Source organism: Atractosteus spatula, chromosome 21 (assembly GCF_055471065.1).
Source record: "Atractosteus spatula isolate fAtrSpa1 chromosome 21, fAtrSpa1.hap1, whole genome shotgun sequence".
Lineage (NCBI taxonomy): Eukaryota > Metazoa > Chordata > Actinopteri > Semionotiformes > Lepisosteidae > Atractosteus > Atractosteus spatula.
In genome coordinates, this window is record NC_142726.1 from 13549493 (window position 1) to 13572865 (window position 23373).

At 43.6% G+C, this 23373-nt stretch overlaps 2 protein-coding genes across 2 annotated transcripts in view; both read left to right on the plus strand.

Annotated features, from left to right (window-relative positions):
* The window catches only part of LOC148817232 (uncharacterized), a 37170-nt gene extending 22652 nt beyond the window's left edge, over positions 1-14518 (plus strand). The window contains exons 23-38 of the mRNA XM_088939244.1: positions 2500-2592; positions 3257-3411; positions 3692-3871; positions 4273-4481; positions 5074-5124; positions 6033-6119; positions 7031-7095; positions 7853-7975; positions 8165-8306; positions 8424-8583; positions 8744-8841; positions 8982-9065; positions 9553-9671; positions 10093-10239; positions 10564-10753; positions 11223-14518. Coding sequence (XP_088795370.1) covers positions 2500-2592; positions 3257-3411; positions 3692-3871; positions 4273-4481; positions 5074-5124; positions 6033-6119; positions 7031-7095; positions 7853-7975; positions 8165-8306; positions 8424-8583; positions 8744-8841; positions 8982-9065; positions 9553-9671; positions 10093-10239; positions 10564-10753; positions 11223-11489 — 2170 coding nt within the window. The 3' untranslated portion in view covers positions 11490-14518. The remainder of the gene's footprint in view (positions 1-2499; positions 2593-3256; positions 3412-3691; positions 3872-4272; positions 4482-5073; positions 5125-6032; positions 6120-7030; positions 7096-7852; positions 7976-8164; positions 8307-8423; positions 8584-8743; positions 8842-8981; positions 9066-9552; positions 9672-10092; positions 10240-10563; positions 10754-11222) is intronic.
* An 899-nt stretch (positions 14519-15417) lies between these two features.
* The window catches only part of kifc3 (kinesin family member C3), a 36263-nt gene continuing 28307 nt past the window's right edge, over positions 15418-23373 (plus strand). Inside the window, exon 1 of the mRNA XM_088939262.1 lies at positions 15418-15594. The gene's annotated coding sequence lies outside the window, so the exon portion shown is untranslated. The remainder of the gene's footprint in view (positions 15595-23373) is intronic.

Sequence of the window (23373 nt, forward strand, 5' to 3'; positions counted from 1 at the left end):
TTGCTTTAGCTGTGAACTAAAAGTATGTGTTATTAATTAATTTAATAGAACCTTCTTTGACAGGGCTTGGATTGTGTATTATTTCATGCCAGTTTCTTGTTCTCATTATTCTTCTTAACCCTGTCCCTCTACATCTGGAGGCCCAATGTACTGTATCTAAAGACTTGCAGTCCAGCTGGGGTCTTCACAACCTTGATATAATCATTATTGAAGTTCAAATATTTAACTGCGTCAGCATGTGTTGGCTGCAAAGGAACAAGTAAAGGTTTATTCCATGCTGAAAGGGAGAAAAAAAAAGAAACACAACATTTCGGCTGAGGAGCCATCTTCAGGTGTGACACCCAGAGAAGACAGACCTGAAAAAGCCAAAATATTGTGTCTCTTTTCTTTTGAGCATGAAATTAATCGTTATTTGTTCCTCATGATCATTGTTGGCTTGGCTCGACTAGTTTAACAGCTTATCCCTGCTCTTCAAGTACTGGTGCTCCAGAGAAACATGGAAAATCCACAGACACACCAGCCCTTTAGGACTGGGACTGGGACACCTGTACTACACAATAAAAAAAGTCACATAAACCAAGTCAGTTCCAACCAGAAGCCTTTACCCTGTACTCTAATAGTCACTCAGCATAAGCAGGCTCATGTCTCTAGCTGAAACAAGACGCATTAATGTGTGTATTCAGCACTGAATTGTGCTATTTTAGTTTAGCTAACCAGTGTCTTCGATTATTTTTCACCTTTATGCGACTGAAATCCTAGGTAGTTTGGTCCTGGAGTGAGAGATTAGAGTTTATTCCTCTGATGTTTTAGCACACAAGGTAAAAGGATCTTGCTTTGGGTTATTTCCAAGTTAAAGCCATGCTGCCCCTCTATCTATTGCAATCAATGTAAATAATCAAGTAGAGGTGTGTGCCACACCAAAAACTTCACAAAAACAAAGGTGATGTCCAGTTTTTTGGCTGTGTGTGTGTGAGCAGGAGGTAGGAAGCAGGAGTAAGAGGCTGAGGTGTGGGCCAGAAAAAGGAATGTGAGAGTGGGCAAAGAGTGAGAAAGAGTGTCCAAAGAAATGGAGTTCTGAGAGATTAATTCAATGTTACCAGTGTTTATTTAATGTAAACAAGCTTCTAATGTGTATGTTAACAGGAAGAGAGAAATCCAGATATTGCTTTTTAAACTGGCATTTCTTCATACCCTGGAAAACAAAGGCTTGCGTTCCCATGACCCATGGCAATGTATAGCACGTCAGACCCTGAACAGACCCTTGTTAGAGACATACAACACAGGCTTATCCTGTGGAATGCATCTGCTGCCCTCTAGTGTGAGAATTCGAAGGAGAGCTCTTGCTTGTTTGTGAAATGTGCTGTGTTTTCCGTGCTTCACTTCAACTGTCTTTTATAGGTCGCTTCACTCCTCTCTCTGTCTCTCTCTGTTCTTGCTCCCTCTCTCTCACACGCCCCCACCCCCCCTCTGCCCTCGCGTGCGTCTCCGTGCGAACGGATCCGCGGGATGCTCTAGAGAACAAAGGTTGCAGAATTTCTGGACCAAGATGTAAGACGCATTCCTCCGAAAGCCAAACAATCACAAAAGGAAAAGACCAACAAAAAAAAAACACAGCACGTTTGTCATCCACCCCAGAACTCATCAGTGGTATCCACTATCTCTCCCATCACATCAGTCCATGCATTGATTTCCATCCTGGAAACTCGGGGGCGAGCTATTTCAAGCATGCAAAGCTGAAGACCCTAGTTCTGTTCATGAAGCGCATGCTGTCCTGCCATCCATATCTCACTGGAGATATGCTGGAGTAAGGTCTGGTAGATCAACTGGCTTCTGCCTGCGTCAGTGGAGCTGCTTGCTTGCTGATAAAACTGTGGCCAAGTGGAGGAAGGCTGGGGCATGACGCTCACGTTTTGTTACAAATTCGAAAGTGCTCTCGCGCTTTTTCCAGCCTTCTAGTTGAGACGTCCATTTTGTAACACCACAGGGCTTCCTACTAAAAAAACACACATTCGTGTTTCTTTTCTGTTCCTGATAGATTCAGCATAAATTTAAAGGATCATCATACTGTATATGTTAAAATTGGTGATTTTTCATTATGATAATTTTTCTTCTGATTTTGCTCACCTTTAGATTCTCTGGCATTAAGGATGTAATGTTCCTTTACGAATACAAGAAAGGGCCAAACATACTTAGTGAGCAATGTTTTTGAATTTAGATCAAAGATCTGCAATGTTGTCAGCTTCCTAATAATTTGGACTTCCAACAGGATAATAGGCTTTGATCAGGCTGTGCAGCCATATTCTGTATATTAGAACCCGCTGAAAACAGCCTGACCCCATTCTTATTATAATCCCTTTGGTCACTTTGTGCCAGTTTTAGCAATATGAAATGATCTATGAGTCTCTACAACAGCAGGTTCTCAACCTTTCTCTGTCCCCCTTCCCACTCTCTGTCCAGTGGTCCGCCGTCTCACCTGTCCCTCTGTTCTGTGCTGGTCAGAAAGAAGCTGTACTCCCAGGAGGAGAGCATGGAGGACGCAGAGACCACCCTGAAAGCCTGGCCCAGCCAGACCAGCCTACTGTCAGAGAATGAGTGAGTGAGCTTGCGATCTGTTTGAATGACATGTGTCCTATCAGCCTGGGAACTGCTGTGGGAAAGACTAGCAAATAGTTTGTAAATCTGTATTAAAAACAGATTCAATAGCTTACTTATTATATGTCTATATATTTAAGATATATGGTGCATCATTTCTTATGTTGCACTAAATATGAGCTGTAAAATTGTATATAGTTGAATTCAAGTATAGTCAGTTAAAATTTTAGAAAATTCTAATGTTGCACTTTATGGATACTGTATGCAAATATTTGTCACTTATCTACTCTCATTTTAAATTTAGGGAGACTTGTTTGTGCTTAAATATATCTGTGTACACTTTTAAACTCAACTAGTTACTAGTTTAGTAACCTCCATATGTGCTGTTGAACTATCATTGTCACATTCTTTTTAAGGTAAAATGTATGGTATTTTTACCTGTTAGCTGAGAGAGCGTGGTCGAATTTTGTCTGGCACATGTGTGGTTTCTGACTACACCCCTCATCGGTTAGCTGTATTCATAAGATATGCACCTCTCTGGGACTGAGGAACCCAGGAAAAGTGCCTCAGGGGCTTGAAATGCCTCGCAGTAGGACTCCTCGAGTGTTTCTGTGCGTCGTGGCACAGACAGCTTGATTTCAGTGGACCCCCTCTCCTGCGACAGGATGAGGGAGAGGCCCGCGTCAGCCGCCAGTCAGACCAGCACCATCGTGAACGAGCGCCTGCAGGAGCTGGTGAAGATGTTCAAGGAACGGACGGAGCGCGTAAAAGAGAAACTCATCGACCCCGACGAATCCGACAAAGAGAGCCCTTCCGCCAGTGAGTCTCCAAGACACGCACACGAACGCACGTGCCATCCAGGCCTATGCTCACACACTTTTCAACCATTGTAATAAAGGCTGGGTTCAACTCCAAGACCTTGCCAAGCTCTGTCTAAGCTTGCAGTTCTGCATTCCAATGATAACAGAGGCATCTAATACTACCACAAGGTCCTCTCTGTTTTAAATAGCCCTGATCCAAAGCAAGATACGGACCTGGTGTGGTTCCGTGCTCACCTGATTGGGGAGTTGCGACAACCAGGTTTTTGTTCCTTTGGCAGCTCCAGAGAAGAAAGCCCCACCTCCTCCCCCTCCCCCGGAGGAGAAGAAAGAGGAGCCAGGGCCCGAGAAGGAGGGCGAGGAGCACTACTGCGAGATGCTGTGCTGCAAGTTCAAGACCATGCCCTGGATGACACGGCTGAAGGAATACCGCTTTCCGCAGAGCATCGACCCCTTCACCAGTGAGGCTCTAAACACCCTTCTCTCATTCTGTACAGCCCAGGTATCAGGACAAAAAAGCACTGCTCATAACAAGTCACGGTGGGCAAAGGGTTTTGCTTTTCCATAGTAGCTGTGCACCTAGCTTAGGAATGTGCTAAGCTGCATAGATAAGTAGGAAATAATGCTGGTGAATTCATTTGTGTCACAAGGAGCTTTAGTGATTAAGAGGTAATTCAAAAGCTTTCTGTTTCTTATATTTCCCCTTCTTGGATCCTTGGAGTGAAAGGGATAATGCTTACAGATGTGGCACACCCCTGTGTACTTTTTGGTGTCATACCCCAGCTTTTCCAGTTTCGGCCCGGCCAGTTCCCTCATGCTGCTGACAAGAGAAGTGCCTGTCGCCTTCTTCTCTCCTCCCCAGATCTGATCTACGTGCTGTGGCTCTTCTTTGTCACGGCGGCTTGGAACTGGAATGTGTGGCTGATCCCGGTGCGCTGGGCCTTTCCCTACCAGACCCCTGACAACATCCATCTCTGGCTGCTCATGGACTACCTGTGCGACACCATCTACATCCTCGACATCCTGGTCTTCCAGCCTCGTCTGGAGTTCGTCCGAGGTGGAGATATTGTGGTGAGCGCTCAGCATAACGCACAGACGTGTTCGACCCCCCCCTTACAACTAAGGCGCCGAGAGCCGATTAGAGAATATGTGCTTTTTCCATGTGTTATATAATAATAATTCCTTACACTTATATTGCTCTTTTCTGGGCACTCCACTCAAAGCACTTTACAGGTAATGAACACTCTCCACCGCCAATGTGTAGCCACCATCTGGCAGCTAAAGTGAGCCAGTACGCTCACCACACATCAATTAGGAGGAGAACAGAGTGATGAAGCCAGTTCATAGATGGGGATTATTATGAGGCCATGGTTGGTAAAGGCCAGGGGGAAATTTGTCCAGGACAAGGGGGTTGGCTCTTCTATATGAATTGTTACATAGGATATTGATGGTTCACTTTTATATGGTGCAACTCATGTCCATATGTTAACACTGAACACAGAGGTTGGCTTTTTAGATCGCATGTGTTTGACAGCCACAAAAGCCTGTACAAAAAAAAACAAGTAATTACAGGAGCCAAGCCAACAGGATAATAATAAAATCTCTTCGCTGACCAATGATCTGCGTCTGAAGGTGATCGTGTTTCTTTCTTCTTTTATTTTAGTGTGACAGAAAGGATATGAGAGAAAACTACATGAAATCCCATCGCTTCAAGGTAAGAGCAATTTCAATACACTAGGAGAATCAGAAATAAGCTTTGGTGTAGAACAAACCAATGATTCTCAACCAGTGGGCTGTGAGTCAACAGTGTCCACTAGTGGGTCACGGAGCTGATAAATACTGAGCAGAAGTATTTACTGAGCAATACAATAATTCATATAATAAACTATAATAATGGTGATGGTGTATCACTATCTCCAACTGTGATGCAGCGATAAAAAGTGCAGGATTAACTACGTTTAGACTATAATTTGGCCTGTCAATGATCTGTGCCCACAAAAACATTGAGCTTCTGGGTTTCAAAGAATATTGCGCTTGACTCGTTTGGATATCATTAATTAGAAACAGATGTGTTCACAGTTACAGTTGCTTTGAATTTCGAAGGACAGAAAGAACTTGACTTTTTAGAGGTACTGTAGCTTCCTACCAGAGCAACAGCAGTGTTTCCAATGAATACTGCTCTGTAAGAAAGTAATCAGGTGTCTGGTTCCTTTCACTGCCACATAGCTGTGTGAGTCAGGGATTTCTCTTGTACCTGTAACAAACACAGAACAGTAGAAATAAGCTGCACAAAATAATAAATTCCACCCTAAAGTGATCTGATTTTTTCCCAGAAGCAATCCCAAGTGCCTCTCTGAGGGTAGCAGTGTGTATGTTTACTTGTGATTAAAACTGCAGACAGCAACATATAAGTTCAAAACTCCCTGTGTAACCATAGCTTGTTTCCTCTCAGCTTTTTGTAAATTATTGTTTATATTGGCCTTGAGACATCCTGGATTATACCTTGCTGTTTTTTCACATAAGTAAAACTATGCAAGTATATTTCTGGTCATCTGTGTTTGATGGGTTCCAACTGAAGTCTGACAACAATACCAGCCAAGCCTCTTGCCTTCTGTGTTTCAGATGGATCTCATCTCTCTTTTCCCTCTGGATTTGTTGTATTTAAAAGTTGGAGTTAACTCTCTGCTGCGATTTCCTCGTTTACTGAAGGTAAGGAATCCTAAGAGTGAGAAGTTGGTCTCTCGGTTTCCATGTCTTGTTCTTCCAGACAGAAGATACTGTATCCTGGGTCTGGAGGGCAGCAGCCAGATGTGGCAATAGATAGGAGGCTTGTACAGTCAGTCTTGCATTTAACCTCTGTAAAAAGGTTTATCAAGCTTCAGTACCCCACCTACAGAAGGCAAATAAATTGCCAAACCAAGGCATAGTTAGGGACAAAGCCAAGTCCACAGCTAAGAACACCATGAGAGTCTAATGCCAAGGTTCAAAACAAGCCAAGTCCGAAGAGCTGGGGAAATCAAAACTATAAAGGTGTAGTAGAGAACAAAGTGAGGTCAGGAATCCAGGAGGCACAAAGGTCAGGAACACAGGAACTATGGAACAAAACACTTACGAAGCTCCAAGCAAATTCTATACCTGATTGCAGAGCATAATCCAAGCAGACCCTAAGTAGCCTGAACAACCTGGGGCAGGCCTGATCGTAAATTGCCCCAGGTGGTACAGGTCTGTTGTCTGATTGCATATCCATGGCAGGCAGCACTGACTGACAGGTGAGAAAAGGCATGGCCAGCTGCCATGGCAATGCTACTGTAGCTTGCTTTGCAGTTCTCCATCAGGAGTAAGCATGACAAATGCATTGTTCTAATTGTGTTGCTAGTTTCCAACTGGTTTTCTGCATCTGATGTTATGAATAGCTTGCTCTAAAAGAACTGCTGTTTGTGCACTCTTTATATACAAAGAGAATATTGCACTGTATGCTCATCCAGGTTAAAGGACAAGTCTGTATCTGATCAAATGTGTTAATGGTAGATTATAGGTACATGTTACCAAATTTGTCATAGAGAAAAAAAAACACCTACTGAATTTCTCCAGCCGACCTAGTGTTCTTTTTAATTATACAGTACATGGCTTTCTTTGAATTCAATGACCGCCTGGAAGCAATCATGAGCAAAGCTTACATATACAGGTAAGAACAGTGTGAACGGACCATTGTTTAGTAAGGCCAAGTTAATCACAAACATCGTAAAGAAATAGACTAGATGAAAAATAAAAAGTGCAGAAACAGTGACTATTTACATGATGTGCTCTTCTTGTAGTGAAAAGTATTTACAAAACAGAAACAGCCAAACATTCAATAAATATTAAAAGCATAGTTTTCCCAGGGAACTATAAGGAAATTCTTTCTCCAAGGAATTTCTGACAGGTTAAGTTGCATTGGCCAAAGATAACTTCATGTTCTGTAATAACACACAGACAAGCACAGCCAAAAGACAAAGACTATCTGCTACACCTTGAGTGCCAAGTTAAGTAACTCTAAATAACTTAAATAGCTCTGCCCTCTGGCAACTTTTGATGGGCAGGTAAAAGATTTATACCAGAGACGAGTCAGGGTCTATAACCTGACACATAATGGCAGAACAGCAATATCAACACTGGTAATACTCTTACAAATAACTTTAACTAATTCAGCGACAAAATAAACAATGCAGGTTCACGGTAAAAAAAAAGGGAATTATAAAATATTATAAACACACAAATATAATGTCCTTCCTTCTATATTCCAGAACGATTTTAATCCAACAGATAAATGAGCAAGGCCTGTGAAAGATCTCATCAGAGGTCTTTCTTCAGAGATAGATGTGCTTCTTTTCTAAAAGAAAAATGCGAAGCAAAACAAAAACCTTGCAGTAAAAGCTCCCGCTGTCCTCTCTGTGTGATCCCAGAGTCATCAGGACCACTGCCTACCTGCTCTACTCCCTGCACTGCAATTCTTGTCTCTTCTACTGGGCGTCTGACTACGAGGGCCTCGGGTCCACCAAATGGGTCTACGACGGGATCGGGAACAGGTGGATTAGTTTGCTTTTCTCTTGGTTTGACACTTTGGCAGTTCACATTTCCTGAGAGAGCCCCAGCTCCAGCCCAGTGAGCCTTTTCACCAGCTCAGTAGTCACGGGGTCACCCGTCGTCATTTGTCTTTACTGCTTTGTCTTTACTTCGCTCTGTCTTGAATGTGTTTTGTGCTTTGCCCTCTCCAGCTACATCCGCTGCTACTACTTTGCAGTGAAGACTCTGATCACCATCGGGGGGCTTCCAGACCCCACGACCCTCTTTGAAATCATCTTCCAGCTGATCAATTACTTTGTTGGGGTCTTCGCCTTCTCCATCATGATTGGGCAGGTAGGTTTGCCCTGTGGTTTTTTTCTTACGGTAAAAACTCAAAGCCCAGCAGGTCATTCGGAAGTCCTCTCGGCTCAGAATAATCCACTAGAGGTTCTTGTACATGCGGTGTTTCAGATGAGAGATGTGGTGGGAGCTGCCACAGCTGGCCAGACGTATTACCGCGCCTGTATGGACAACACCATCAAGTACATGACCTCCTACCGCATTCCCCGTGACGTGCAGAACCGCGTCAAGACCTGGTATGACTACACCTGGCAGTCCCAGGGCATGCTGGGTAAGGAATGTTGAGTATTTCATCACTGGGGGTGGCTGTGTAATTAATGCGTGTTTATGAGATGGATTTCTGCCAGGCTTTGCTTCAGCAGTGAGAACTGATACTAAAGTACCATCATGTGCTATGCTCCTACTCTACATGCCTTCTCCCCCACTTTCAGATGAGCAAGAGTTGCTGATCCAGCTCCCAGATAAAATGAGGCTGGATATTGCTGTGGATGTCAATTATTCCATCGTCAGCAAGGTGGCGCTATTTCAGGTAAGTCCTTCTAGCTGGTAGCTTTCGGATCTTAACTCTAGGAAATGCTTGATAAGGAGCGTCATTGTCAGTGTCATTTTGATTTGTTGTTTTCTTCACTGCATCATAAAAGCCGAGCTTCTCTCCCTCCCTCTCTACAGGGCTGTGACAGACAAATGATCTATGACATGCTGAAGAGGCTAAAGTCTGTAGTTTATCTACCTGGAGATTATGTCTGCAAGAAGGTAAAGGGACAACTGGCCTCCCATCTTTTCTCTTTGCCACACAGCAGGGGATGTGTCCGGAGCAGCCATTAGGGCTTGGCCAGAAAGCTCAGGGATCCACAAACCCATGTCATCACACTTCTCCACCATGAGGAACTATCCTGACTTTAACTTCTCTCACACATCCTTACTACTACTGAGAGCTGAACATCACACCTTTGCCGTCCAGTTGGTGAAATCATCAGTCTGAAATAATGACCTACTACGCCTCTTCCCCATTCTTCATGTATGCGTATATTGGTTACCTGCCCTTATGATGTGTGTAGCACTGTTAATTGCCTCATGCAGAAAGTGAACAAACAATATATTTCCGTCTAATTCAGGGTGCTAGCCGTGTCGCAGAGGACAGGGAGGCAGAGTTCAGATAAACAGCAGGCCGTGTCCGCTGTGGTGTGACATCAGCGGTGAACAGCAGTGTGTGTGTGAAGAATCCCCTCTTGTTTTGCAGGGTGAGATCGGGAGGGAGATGTACATTATCAAGGCAGGAGAGGTGCAGGTGTTGGGTGGTCCAGATGGGAAAACGGTCTTTGTGACTCTCCGAGCAGGTTCTGTGTTTGGAGAGATCAGGTATGTTTTCTTCTTTTTTTTCAGAAAAATAATGCCTGACGCATTCTTACACTTATTGCTGAAATGACATATGTATATTGTAATGTGCAGTCTAAACCAGCCATATTAAACCTTGTAAGTACTGTCATTAGTGGCCAGTTTGGGAACGCTCAGGTGAAGATAAAGAGGTTTTGTCCCATTTTGGAATAGATGCCTCTTTGCATTTCAGAAACAGAAACTACCCTCCCAGTAGCTTGCCATTCTATGTGCTGTAACGTTTTTCCTATTGAATCTAAAAAGTTATTCTAATCTGAAGTATTGTGCTTGTGTGTGTTACCTTACACTGCAGTGGTCTGAAAGCAGGTTTTAGGTTATAAGCCTGGAAGGGGTGGTGGGACAGACCTGCTGATGGCTCTCTCTCTGTCACGTGTCTCCTTCTTAGCCTGCTGGCAGTGGGAGGGGGCAACCGGCGCACAGCCAATGTGGTGGCCCATGGGTTCGCCAACCTGTTCATCCTGGACAAGAAGGACCTGGCCGAGATCCTTGTGCACTATCCCGAGTCCCAGAAGCTGCTGCGGAAGAAGGCCAAGTCAGTGAGAGGGAGATGATGAGCAACAGCTGTCTCCCACATAGCACAGATTAGGGTCACACTGGGGGGACCAGGAGTTGACCTCTGAGCTACAGAGGTCCCTGGGACAGGCACGGCTTTCCCATCACCAAAAAGGAGGATTGCACAGCAAAAAGCACATAAATGTGTTTTTGGTAACCACCCCATCCCCACTCTCAGCTCAGCAAGTGTTACGTACAGTGTGATTAGCCTTATCTCATTGTTAGACATGCGAAGCTCTTTTCGGGGGGAATAGAGACAACAATAATAAATTCAAGTGACTGCTGCTTTGTTTCCATCCCTTAGGAAAATGCTGACCAAAGACAAGAAGCCCACGGACGAGAAGAGAGAGCAGAAGACAGGCGAGAAGGCTATCCCCCTGCAGCCAGAGACACCCAAGCTGTTCCAGGCCGCGCTGGAGGTCACAGAAAAGTCGGGCATCAAAGGCACTTTCTCCAAGCTGAAGCAGAAGTGGCACAAGTCCAGCTCTGTGGAGGTACCTCACTCATAGCGATCATCATAGACCCAGTTTCCTCTGAGCTGTTGTTCTCCTCCCAGAACTTCAGGACAGATACCACCTGTCTGAAAGAGTGGGAGACTGGGTGGAACCTCATACGATTAGAGTGTGTAACGTTTTGTAAGACTTCCCTTTACACTACGTTATGCTTTAGCACAATTTCTCCTGTGTTGTATGTGTTTTGGAAAGACTGTTTCCTTTGCCTTGGACCAGATTGTGACACTGCTTGGGCAATGAATGACAGAGAAAACGGCAAACATTTGGACTATTGTCCATTGTTACGAGATAGAAGTCAAATTGCTGGCTGCTCTTCTTGCTGCTTCAGTAATTACAAGTGGGCTAAGGGTTCATGAGGAAAGAGCCAGCTGTGCTGTAATTGCGCTGGCTGGCAAGTGACATTGCTCCCCGCCCCAGCTCTGTGTGACCAGGCTGTCCTCTGCTTCTTCAGCCCTCCAGCTCTGTGCCCGTCCCTCCCGGGTCCCCAGTGCACCGCCGTTCCCCCATCCCACGCGAACTGCCAGAGGTGGAGGAAGAGGACATAGTGTCCCAGGCCTCGGACAGCTCCATGCTGATCCGGATGAGCCCCGGGCACCACGGCCGCGAGCAAGTCCTGACGGTGGAGGTGTCCCCGAAAGAGGAAGGAGAGCCCACGGGGGAGGAGGCAGCACCCGCGGCAGAAGGGGATCCCAAGGCAGAGGGGGAGTCCAAGAAGTAGCTGCACCACCATGGGAGGAGACGGCAAGATCCTCCCCCTGGAGTCTCCTGGTCATCCAGCAGAGGAACACTTTTCCTGCTCCCCCTCGTCAGTGGAGTCAGTTCAGTCCTGTGGAAACACATTTTTGCGCACCTGCAGGTTAACAGCACTGACAGCTACAGTTACAGCCCTTCATCTATCGCTGCGGGGCCGCTGGCTTGCAATCGTAATCAAGAGTGCAGGGGCTCTTATTGCAGTGCCCTCTTCAATGCTACAATTTCCACAGTGACCGATTGCGGCACCATTTCCCTTAACACTGTGAACACGCACTGTAGTTGTGCTTCTAGAAATGTAAATAGGAGCACAAAATTCTTATGAGAGGAGAACCAAACCAGAGGCGGCCAATTCAAACCATCTAACTGTTTTTTTTTATCAGTTAGTAGATAATGTAATTGAACTTAAAGAAGCCAGGGGGACAAAGCAATGAGAATAAGAAGGAAAATAAGAAACGTTAAGTTATAGTATATTTCCGTTGCACTGCATATTGTATCTTTCTTTCTAATCCCACAAGGCAATATAGGCAGAGGGAAGCAGGGTGCGTGAAGCTATTGCTCATCTAGTCCTCCAGTCATTAGCATATGCTTGTGGTTAGTGGAGAATCCCGAAGTCTGGCATTCAGTATTTTGTCTCTCTTTTCTACTGAACCAAGAACAAATAACTGCCAAGCTAACCTTAGAATAGCCTTTTTAATGGCTTCTGATCTCATCCAGAAGAGGCGGCTCAGGGAGCTAAAGAGCTAGGCACATTATCTTTACCAGTCACTGTTGTAATCTCAGGCTTTAGTATTGATCCGCTCAGGCTTTTTTGCACATGATGAAAAATCCTTGCATTTTGGAACTGTAACTAGGCTGCCAGGAGTAGCCCCATGTTTCTGGGCCCTTATAATATCAATTTGTCTTAATTAGACATTTACCCAGTGCTTTTAAACACTGGCTGGCATTATAACTTCTTGCATAGCAAGGGACTGACATGTGTCCATTTTGCCTTTACACAGGTGGTGGGAAACACACAGACGCTTCAGCTCATTCTTCTTGTGCAAATGGAAACATTTGTGTAATACAGTTAAGTTCCCTAAATAACACAGGAAGCAATGAAATAAGCTCTCACACCTTGTAGTACTAGTAGTTAATGCTAGCCGGTTCTCCTCTACCATTCTGGGTAACATGTTTAGGTCATAAAAGGAAGTGAAAGAAATAGGAAATGTTATGGCCTGGACCATTCCAATGGGGAGTAATCACATTACAGAGTCCTATCTAGAAATAAAGTTTAGATGAGGTGTTTGATTAAACAGCGCAATGCACTCAGTAAAGCTGTGTTCTGTTTACATTAACGATGAGTGATCAGTGCCAGTTGCTGGTGAATTGTACACACTATTCTCTGTGACACTGCCAGCGATGTGCTTTCTGTCAAAACAGGAGGGGTCTACATTTACAGTCTTGGCAGTTAACACTGAATACATGTCTACTGGCAAAAACATAGAAACAGCTTTTTGCTAAATGATTACCTTATTTAGGTAAAAATGCATAAATCAAAAATCAATCAAGAAGCAAGAAGCAAGTGACTTCTTGCCTTTGCAGAAGAAATGGCACTCACCCTTGACATGCATGTGTGCTTTATTTTTACCAGTGGCTTTAGAAAAGGAATGTGTTCAACCAGAAATATGTGCAGGAAGGAGGGAAGGAAGTCAGAAAAGATTTGCATTGTTTGGCAATACTGAGGAATGAAGGGAACAGACTTGAAACAACGTAACTGTGTGCCCAGTTGCTACAGTCCTGCCACCATCATGTGTGAGCAGCTCAGCCCGAGAATCACGTTGCTCTAGACTAGTCTTCAGCAGATGCTTTATAAAAACAAACCTTCCCAAGCCAGCTTTAGGGTACTTAATTATTTCTTGTGTGCTAAGCTGCCACACACCACTGTGAGGAACTGCTGTAGAAGTTAACTCCATGCTGCAGAACTATACTTGGAATGGACTTTTACAAGAAATGCAAGGAAACTTGAGCCTTTTCTCAAAGTTACAAAGAGTAGCATCCAATATGTTATTCATGTGAAAGAAACTCTAACACAGGGTTGGGATTTTAAAATGAACAGTAAATGTAAAATAAGTAGTTTACAATATACTGTAAATGCACTTTCTTGTATCATATAAGAGATTGGAACGGAGATTGTTGTTCTGATCAGAGTACTGTGAACAAATGTTTAATTTATCTAAAAAACAACTTTATAGTCTTAATAAGAAAGATGTTTCATTTTTAGCTGAACACTGTGAGCTCTTTTCCTGCTGAGCCTCAAGTCTCAGCCTTGCTTAGAAACAGCAACAATAAATGAACTCAGAAGACACTTCTTTGAAGAACCTATAAACAAGAAAGAATATGAAACAAATGTCCTCATTTTCATAGACTAATAAAAAAACAATGAATTTGTCTTGTCATAAACTAGTGTAGAGACAGGGATGATTATGATGGGTCACACTGCGTCTTTTTAACTGGATGTTAGGTGTCCAATCCTGACTCTGGTGGGCTGCTCTGTTCTGTGGGTTTCTAGAGTTATTTAAAGTAGCAGCATATAAAGTTGTTAAATTAATCTAACAATAATGAGTTGATCTAAGTTGTTAAAATCTGAGCTGTAATGAATATCAACAATGACACTAACCCTGACACCCTTGATGTAGAGGAAATAGTTTGATGTAATTTAGAAAGTCATGATTTTTTTACATTTTGCAAGGAATTATCATTGTTCTTGCTGATAGTGAAACAAATTGAAAACCAGTTTCTGATAGCGCCAGTTAAGGTCTCTAGGCACCCCAGTAGAGTTTGTTTTTGTAATACAGTGAATGTGATTGTTCATCAAAAGCTTATTTTTATTATCTCAGTGTTGCTCACAGGATGCAGCTTGCTGTTCTGTTTGCTGTAAAAAAAAATCCTTTACACCTTTGGACATGTCTTTTTTATATTCTACTGCTGGTAAATAAAAGATATCCGATTCATAAAGGTGTCAAATTGAGATTGTGTTTCAAGAACAATTACAACCACAGCCCAGTGACATCACTGACCCCTCACAGGTCTTGTACCGAGGTTCGATTGCAGCTGATGTACCATCTGCGTGGAGTCTGCGTGCTCTCTCCAGGTTTGCTCGAATTGTGTATGGACGCTCCAGTTTTCTTCCACCATCCAAAGGGACTCCAGCAATGTTAACTGGTGTCTTCAAATTGTGCCTGTTGTTGTGTGCCCCTTGATGGGTTGTAGGCTCTGAGCTGCTGAAGGATTCATAAGGAATCGATGGCCTTCTAATAATAAATGAATTGTAAGCTTCAATCATCTTCTACCAGCCCCCCGTGATCTAGAAAAGGTATTCTGCAAATGTGTAAAGAAACAACGTCACGGTGATTAAAGAAGGGAGGAAGGCAAGTGTTCTGCAATTTTCAGCAAATCAAGGGGCCTGGGATACGAATTAGTAACTTGAAAGACGAAGATAAGGATTTGTTGCGGAAGAACAGTCTAGACGTACACAGAGGGGATAGGGCTGATAAAAAAATTTAAAACCAAGGAATCAAATTCTCTTGTGACTCGAATTACCTTTCTCCTAAATACGACAGCTCGGTGTTGGCTAGTGGTCTAGTGAGCGCACAGTCGATACTACTTTCTTAACATTTTTCTCCCGTGTGTTGTTAACATCGGTGTGGAAAAGCAGGACGAGGGGACGGTGACACGACGAGACTGCCTGAGAACCAGTTGAAGAAGAAATTTCCCTTTAAATCAAGGCTGTGAACTACAGTACGTCACTGCTTTTGTGTTCAGTCAGCTGGCCGGCTTCTTTTCCTGCAGGATCTCTTCAGTGGTTGGTTGACCAGACTTGCGGTTCATAGCGGTGGGGTGGAAGGAATGTTTTTTGAAAAGTCTGGGTAACTTTTTGAAACGAGTATACAGCTTGGAAAGCGGACAGGGATAGATACCTCGCTACGGAACCCGAATTAACTAAAGCGCAGCAGAAGCGGAGAATTGGTTGGGGGGGGGGAAATAAGCATTGATTTAAACCACAACGGGAAGTTCGCCAGTTGGTCCGGCAGGTAAATGTGTGTTTTTTCTAAATTGTTTACGCTTTACTTGAAGCAAAATATCCGTCTGACTCAAAACGTTAGTTTAATGACTGTTTTAAATCAGAACAGTGGATTAAGACGCTTGAATCGTATCCACCAGGCATATACAATAATTACTGACAAGTTGCAGTACATTACACAACTACTCCACAAGATGTTAGTGGATTTTTTTTTCCTATCCAAGTTCAGATGTATTCAGTTCATCGCAAAGGTTGGTGAAAAGCTGTGGGTGCGAGACACAGACTGAAGAGCCGATAAAATTCAGTATTTATGTGGTTTCAAATATGACGTTTTTCCACTGTGAAGTCGCCCGATGCTGCTCAATCTATATTCTTTTTCAAAGAAAATATTGCGGCTGCAGCTGTCCCGTTAACAACCGGTAATTGTCATCATAAAATCACAAAGTAACTTTCCAATTCCTGTGCTGTTTTTCTTGAGGTTCCCCCAGGAGTCGCCTGTCAATTTTTTTCTTGTCAGTTACTGTTAGCGCTGTTTCACGCAGGCGGTGTGAAAAGTGCTTTTTCGGTGCTCTTGCTGTTAAGACTCAGGAAGAGTTTGCTCAGTGCGTTTGGTGATGTTTTATACTCAATCGCTAAACTCGAAGTGCGTTATTCTTCCTTCCCTTGGATGCCTGCATATCGTTTCTCATGCGGATACTTTTTTAGCTGTGGTCTGGTTGGGGTGTGCCCGTTACACACATCATACAGAGGTCTGGTATAAATAGCGTCGCCAAATATACTGGTAATAACATTTAAACCAAGTTGAATGCTTAGATAATTTCACTTCGCATCGGTCCGGAGAAGGGGCTGCGGTTTTTTTCAGCGGGGGAGGTGTGATGTGGAATCTGGAGGGAGCCTGTATACGTGGTGTCCTGTCTGTGATGAAATACTTGTTTCTGAGCTGTTAAGTTTTAAACCGTGAGCTGCGGGCTGTCCCTGGGCCCTAGAAGAAATGGATACAAGTTAATGGGTGAAATTCTCTACAACTTAAATCAGTGTTGTTGTTTTTTTTATTGCGGTTAGGTGTTACGAAGCTGCTGTTTAAAACTGCCATACAGTACCTCTGTCAAGTGTGAGAAAATAAGCACAGGACGGGGAACGAGGTCTTCCAGGTCTGAGTGTTTCACACCCTGAATGTTTTGACTGTGGGGTGCGTGCGGAGCATCGATTAGACATCGATGCGTGTGTAGTTGTTTCAGGAGCTTCTGTGTTTCTCGGTGGTTCAGTGGAAGGGTCGACCTGTTTTGACAGTTGGTGTGCAGAGGATGTTTCTGCCCCTAGGGGCACAAATACCACCGCTGTTCATAATAAAGAGCCCTGTTGCCCTGGAAGCTGTTCAGTGGTTCCTTTTGAAGGTTTAACAAGAATCCCCGGGTTTTTTTTTTTTAGTAAGGCTGTGGAATTGTTTTCTGACGTATAAAAAGTGATCCCCGTCATTTTTGAAGTCCCGATAAATCCCTCCTTGCGTCACGCACAGTTGCCACTCAGGTGAAAGGAGATCTTTAGGGGTCATCCAGCTGTGCCTGAGAAGGGAGTAACCCGTTTGAGGGGGGGGGGGGGGGTCCTCCCTTTCTCTGCCCACCTGAAATTGAGAATTTCCAGATGTTGGGGAAGGCGCAGGGTGTAGCTGGAGTTTTAGTTTCCTTAAGGTAAGAAGCAAAGGATAAAACCGAGTTGTTGGCGAAAGAGAGAGGCGTATGCAGGACAGACTTTTCCAGAAGAAGCTTAAACGAAGGTTCCAAATGAAAAGCAGCTATCTGGTCCATTGACTGTAATTCAGTTGGCTGGGAGTCACTACTTTATCTAAGGGTCTTATCCAGCTGTTTGAATAATTGTGTTGAAAGAAGTCAGCGTGTTAGCTTTGACAACATGTTAGTAGGATGACAACATCCTTCAATATGAAATCGATCACCTGCTGAGTTCACCCCCTTTGGATTTTAACAAACAACATCCAGAAATGTTTGCCCCTGGCAGAGATGGTCAGACTGTGATTTCTGGACCTAAACCTGAGTGGCCAACCATTCAGGAGACAGAGGTAACCCTCCCTCCCCCAAATAAGACATCTTCATCACACAGAAAGATCATTTTAATATTGTTTTAAAGCTTTTAAACAAGGATTTCCATCTTTTATAATTTAGGTAAACTTTCATGATGAAAATTAGGCCACTTTTCACCCATGTCCTCAATTATCTCAAAACTTTTTTTTTTCATTTTGACATTCATTTCAGTTCAGACCCTTATTTAGGTCTCCTGACTTTTCAAGGTCATGTCATTATTGCTGGAGGTACAAGATACCCCTGACCTGACACCCTGCGCTCCAGCACCTCTTCATGTGACTGACAGCTTCACTTTTTAACCTGCGCTGGTGTTTAAAGCTTTGAGGCCACTGCCTCAGGACTTGAACTTGAACTTTATTGCCATATATAACCAGTACATGTACTGGTACAATGGAATTCTTACTTACAGAAAGTCTCTCGATTGTTAAAAAGTGTAAAAACACAAAGTGCAGACAGTGCATCAAGACAAAACAAACAGTAGACAATGTACAAATAAACAGTTCAAATGTAAACAATACAGACATGTAATAAATAAGAAATTATAATGAGGTAGATGGTGTAGGTGTGGTCCAAGGGGCATGGCCAAATGTGTTCGCCAATCACACTGCTTGTGGGTAGAAGCTATTGAAGAATCTAGTGGTAAGTGTCCATATTCTGAGGCTTTGTTCATCTCTCCTGAGCTCAGGCTGTATGTTCTGTCTGTTGCTGGGGTTAGCTAAATCCACAATGATGTCATCACGATGTTTTGGAAGAGGAAATGATCTCCCCTTGGGTGCAGGAAGTTGACCACTAAGTCATGTTACCTCAGATCAGCAGACGCCGTGTACCCCAGCCAGCAATCCCTGTCCTACACCACTGTGACGCAGGCAGTGTCCCCTCCAGCTGTGAGCCGTTTGTCATTTTTTGAATCATTGAGTGGACGAGCTGGTGGAAAATCATGAGCTTCATCATGAGAAATCATGAGAAAAGGGTTGAAAGCACAGCAGAAGTTGATCAAAGGAGTCTGTGGACTGCCCCATGACTTGAGAAACACAATCTCGGCGAGCCGTCGAGCTGTTGTCTGAGATGTCTATCAACTGTGTCGCGGCACTTGAAATCTGTAGAGTTAACAAAGTCACTCGCTTTGGAAGCCATTAGTGCAAGTGATGTTGTAGCCTTCAGTGTCTCATGGCTCTCAACAAAGCTTAGCACTGGGAGATATTTAACAAGGACCAGGCGTGTCAGATCAGCTTAACTGGCAGGAATCGAGGTGACATTCTAAGTGTGGAGTGAGAGCAGGTGCACAGTGTGGCCTAGTCATGTTCTGGCAGTTTGGAGGTGATAGTTTTCAAAATATGTTTTCAGCATTGTAGTCTGGGCTAATAAGCAAATGTCAAAACTGGAAAAAAAAGTTGAGTGTCCTCATTCTCGTCTGCTGAAAATGACCTGAACAATACACGCACTATTCAGGCAATATATAGAGAATTCATGTGGAAGATTGACCTGACACCCTGTATTCAAATGTCTGCTGTCTCCATCAATGGGCACAACACAGAGGCTTCATGAGATGTAAATAAGGGTCTAAACCATGATGTGTGTAAAACTAAGTTAATTTATTTTGAGACCTAATTATTTCCCCAAATGGCCAAGAATGAATGGAAATACTGGTTAAACTCAAAAGGAGTGACATCAAAAACAGCCATTTTTTCAGGATTTCTTATGAATCATTAGTGAATGAAGTGCCTCCTGTTCAGCACAGAAATGCAAGAAAAGTGTCCTTTGTGGTTCTTTCTCGATCTGTTACTCAAAGGACAGCAAAATCATTCCTTATTTTCTTAAAGCGGTGGAAGAGGTCGTTCCCGCCCGCTCTCCGCCCCATGCTGTCGGAGTCGGTGCTTGTGAATGGCAGGGTGAGGAAGAAAGCAAAGCGACCTGTTTGATCCCGGCTATTGATGAGCTGAACCATGTGACTGCGAGGCGTTCGGACTCGAGCTCACCTCGTGATCTCCGCTCTTCATTCGGCAGTCCTGCAGCGCGAGGGTCGTGTTCCTCCCACACTCTAGCCGGAGGAAGTATTTAAGAAAAGAGCCACACAACAGCCTTTTCCTGCGATTTGCCTCAACGTGCTGCGGAGAACGGGAAATAAGGCACGTCTTAACGTCAAGACACTATTTCAGTTTTATGATGCTTCCTTTGGATGGTTTATGAAGCATCTGGCATTCAGCTTGTTTGCATTTACAAGGTTTAAGTATCAACTGTGCTGTTGTGCTGTGCTGAGCTGTGCAGTTCGTTCATTTCCCTGAAGTGCCCTTTACACTGGAGTTATAACAGTCCATTATTTGTACTCAACGAATGTGTTTTTGCTATTACCTTCATTATAGTAATCTGACTGATACGGTTGTTTTTGTAAGCAGCAGTCTGTGCTCATTATGTTTGCAGATGCAGGGAAGGTTAAGCCAGTCTGCATAGTTGGTTTTTATGCATCATTTTCTCCAGCCATTAATCAAGGATATTTCATGGTGGCGTCAGGCAAGGTTTTTTTTTTTTGCAGGATGTTATGGCTACAGAAAACCCCTCAGAGTCCAAATCACCAATAGTTCAGTATGACCTTCTAAATTGCTATAAACCGAGTCGCTCTTTGAAAAGTCTTGGATAATTGAGGCCGGTGGTGAGGTCCGTTGCCTAAAAATAGAACGTTATTGAGGTCGCGTCGCCCTCAGAGATAACCAGCAGGTGGCGATGTTGCTACTATTCTGACTTCCTAGCAACCCTGTAAATACAATACAACATTCCTCAAACGGCTTGCTCCAACAGCATTTGTTGCTACGATATAATATTAATAAAAAACAAACTTTGAAACAAAGCAAAATCCATTCTTGTGAATGATCTGCTGCTCTTGTATGCACAACAGCCTGTTGTACAGCTGAAATTCACAAAGCGAGCGGATCATACTTAAAATGAGTGGCATACAGTACATTATAAAACAAAAGAGGCTTTGAAATATAACAGTTACTGCCGTTAGTGGCATTTTGTAGTTCATTTGAGCCTGATTTCTGTTTCTGCTTTGCTGTGTCAAAGTATAAAAAAATAAGTGTAATGAAAACAACACGAATTGCCTTTTGGGTACATTAAGTCATAGCTGTGGGTTTCCTGTGAAGTGTTGTAATTAGCTAAGCTACAGCTTTATGTCTGCAATTACTGCAGGCACGTAATATTGTCTGTGTGAGTGTGTGTGACATAAGCATCATTTTCCCTAGTTCTCCGTTTCTATAATAGAAAGCTGTTAATTATAAAGCTCCCCTGAAGGGAAGGGCAGAGGCATGCTTTAGGATTTAAAGCAGTAGTTTACTTTATCTTCTGCTCTCAATTAGTGTGTGGCCGTATCTTACAAGATCAGACCTGCTCCTACAGAATCTTTCCTCATGAAGTTGGGAGCCCTGGAGAAGTGCAGTCGGGTCTGCAAGCGGTTGGGTCTCCTGCACCCCTTTAAGACAAATCGTGGTCTTCCCTCCTGGGCCTGTGCCACATGCGAGTCAGCGCCTGTGCGCTTGTGCGGCCAGCGACGAGCCCTGGTCTCCAGCGTTTACGAGCCCCTGTGATTTGGGCTTCCAGTCCGCCCTGTGATGTGGTCTATGCTGTAGCACTTCAAATCCGCCGTGGGGTGGAGATGTAATTACGACCTGCGATTTGTTTATTTTTCTTCTTTTTCTTCCTTCAATTAAATGCCAAAATGTGCCCGGAATAGCTCTTCTGTGGAAGAGAAGGGTGTGTGTGAGGCAAGGGGATGGATTGGGAAGAGATTAAGAAAGCAGTGATTTCAAAATCTGCTCCTCTTGCTGGTATGTAAATATAAAGAATTGGCCCGGGTTGCCAGGGAGACACGCTTCCACATGGAAATCTTGTTAGATTCACAAACCTTTGCTTATTTTCTCGTAGCAAGCTTTTCTGCAGTTGAATAGAGGTAGTTTAGCACATCGACAGAGAATCAGAACCTTTACCCGCTGGGAAGGTCATGCACTTCTGGTGCCTGAATGTAAGAGAATCTACTTTATTGAGTCACATTTGAAAATGTATCTGTGGCATTTAGTTCAGCCTCTTGTCTGCTTTCAAAGCGCAGTTACCAGGCGTTACAGCAGGGGGCAGCTTTTAGAGAAAGCTACAAAAATCCTCTTGCAGCTTGTAAGATTGTTACAGAGTCCATTGTGTAGCAGGTAAGCTGCTTAGCTACAGTGCTTTCATCTTCTTAGTACATCCTACCAGGATGTGTCTGAACTTGTTACGGAGGATTTATGTGGGTAGTGGAAAATCGATTTTACTGCATGGATTTTGATTGATTTGAACATGGGCAGCTGATGGTTCAGACTTGAAAATCCACTTGGAAATCTTGTTAGGTTCACAAACCTTTGTTTATCTTCTCAGACCTTTTTATATTAATATACATTTTACATTTCCTTGGTCCTCAAATCTACCCTGCTGTACTCTAAACTGCAGGATAGTATGTTAAAAAGTTAGCTGGGTCATGAGCTAAGATAGTTATCAATAGCGTTCTGGTGTGCAAATGTAATGACATTTGCACCCTGTATCCATTTCTGTGGCTGAGACATAACCATTAGTACCCAAGACATGTTACAAAATTGAAGAAAAAGTCAAATGTTCTGTTGTTGACTAACTTGTAGTTAGACATTTTCAGTTGATGTAATTCCATTTTACAGTTTAACGGGAGATATAACTGTTTTTATGCAAATCCTGGAAAGACCCGTAAATGTCTAAACTGTAACAAAATATTTTTGTGCTAAATTAACAGCCACTACAGCTCTCAAAGCACAACAGTGTAAGTTTCCCATGCAGGGTCACACACACAATGTCTGCTCACACAATGAATGAGGTCATTCTCCAGGCAGCAACCAATCAGAAGCCTGATCCCTGTCTTCAATGTCTGAATTTGAGACAAGGGAAGCCACAGCAGGTTTTTTTGCAAATGCAAATAAATGTGACATCAGTGTCCACTGCCCCATGCCTGTGCTTATCCCTGCAGCAGATGGACAAAGGACTTAGAGGGAAGGACTGTTGGGGATTCGAATGCAGAGATGATGATATTTGCCTTGGTGACACCCTCGGGCAGCCGATAGAGAATGAACTGAGGCTTTCTGATGAGCAAGTGAGCAAAGAAACGGCTCTCTGTCGTCACAACATTTCAAAGTATTTTGTGAGGCAGGACAAGTGGACAAACCGGTCGGAGAAACATTTCCCGGGCCGGTTTAGAAAAGGCAACAGGGTGTAAAAAAAAAACTGAATAACACACCAAGAAAAAACAACTGGGAGGTACAGAAACGTGGCGAATATTTTTTTTTCAAGTTTTCAAAGAGCACATTTTTTCTTGCCATTTATTTTGCCTTTTTTCATGAGCCATCGCAGCTGGAAATAACACGACTTCAGGTGTGTTATCTCTGCCTCCGACATCAGTGATTATGGCGATAGCAGCAGCAGGTTCAATCTGAGAAACATTTCTTTCTTCTGGGTGTGTGTTGCCGTGCACACACCTTATCAGTGGAATACCTTCTTTATGATTGTGTTTACCTGTTGAATGGAAAGCCTGGAGTTACGAGTGCCCTGACCTCAACAAGCTGAAGCGATATGGGCTTAGGAGTGGCGCCCAGGGAGTCAGGACTCTGGACAGTCTCAAGGCTTTTCTCCAGGGCTGGATCGATGCTGGC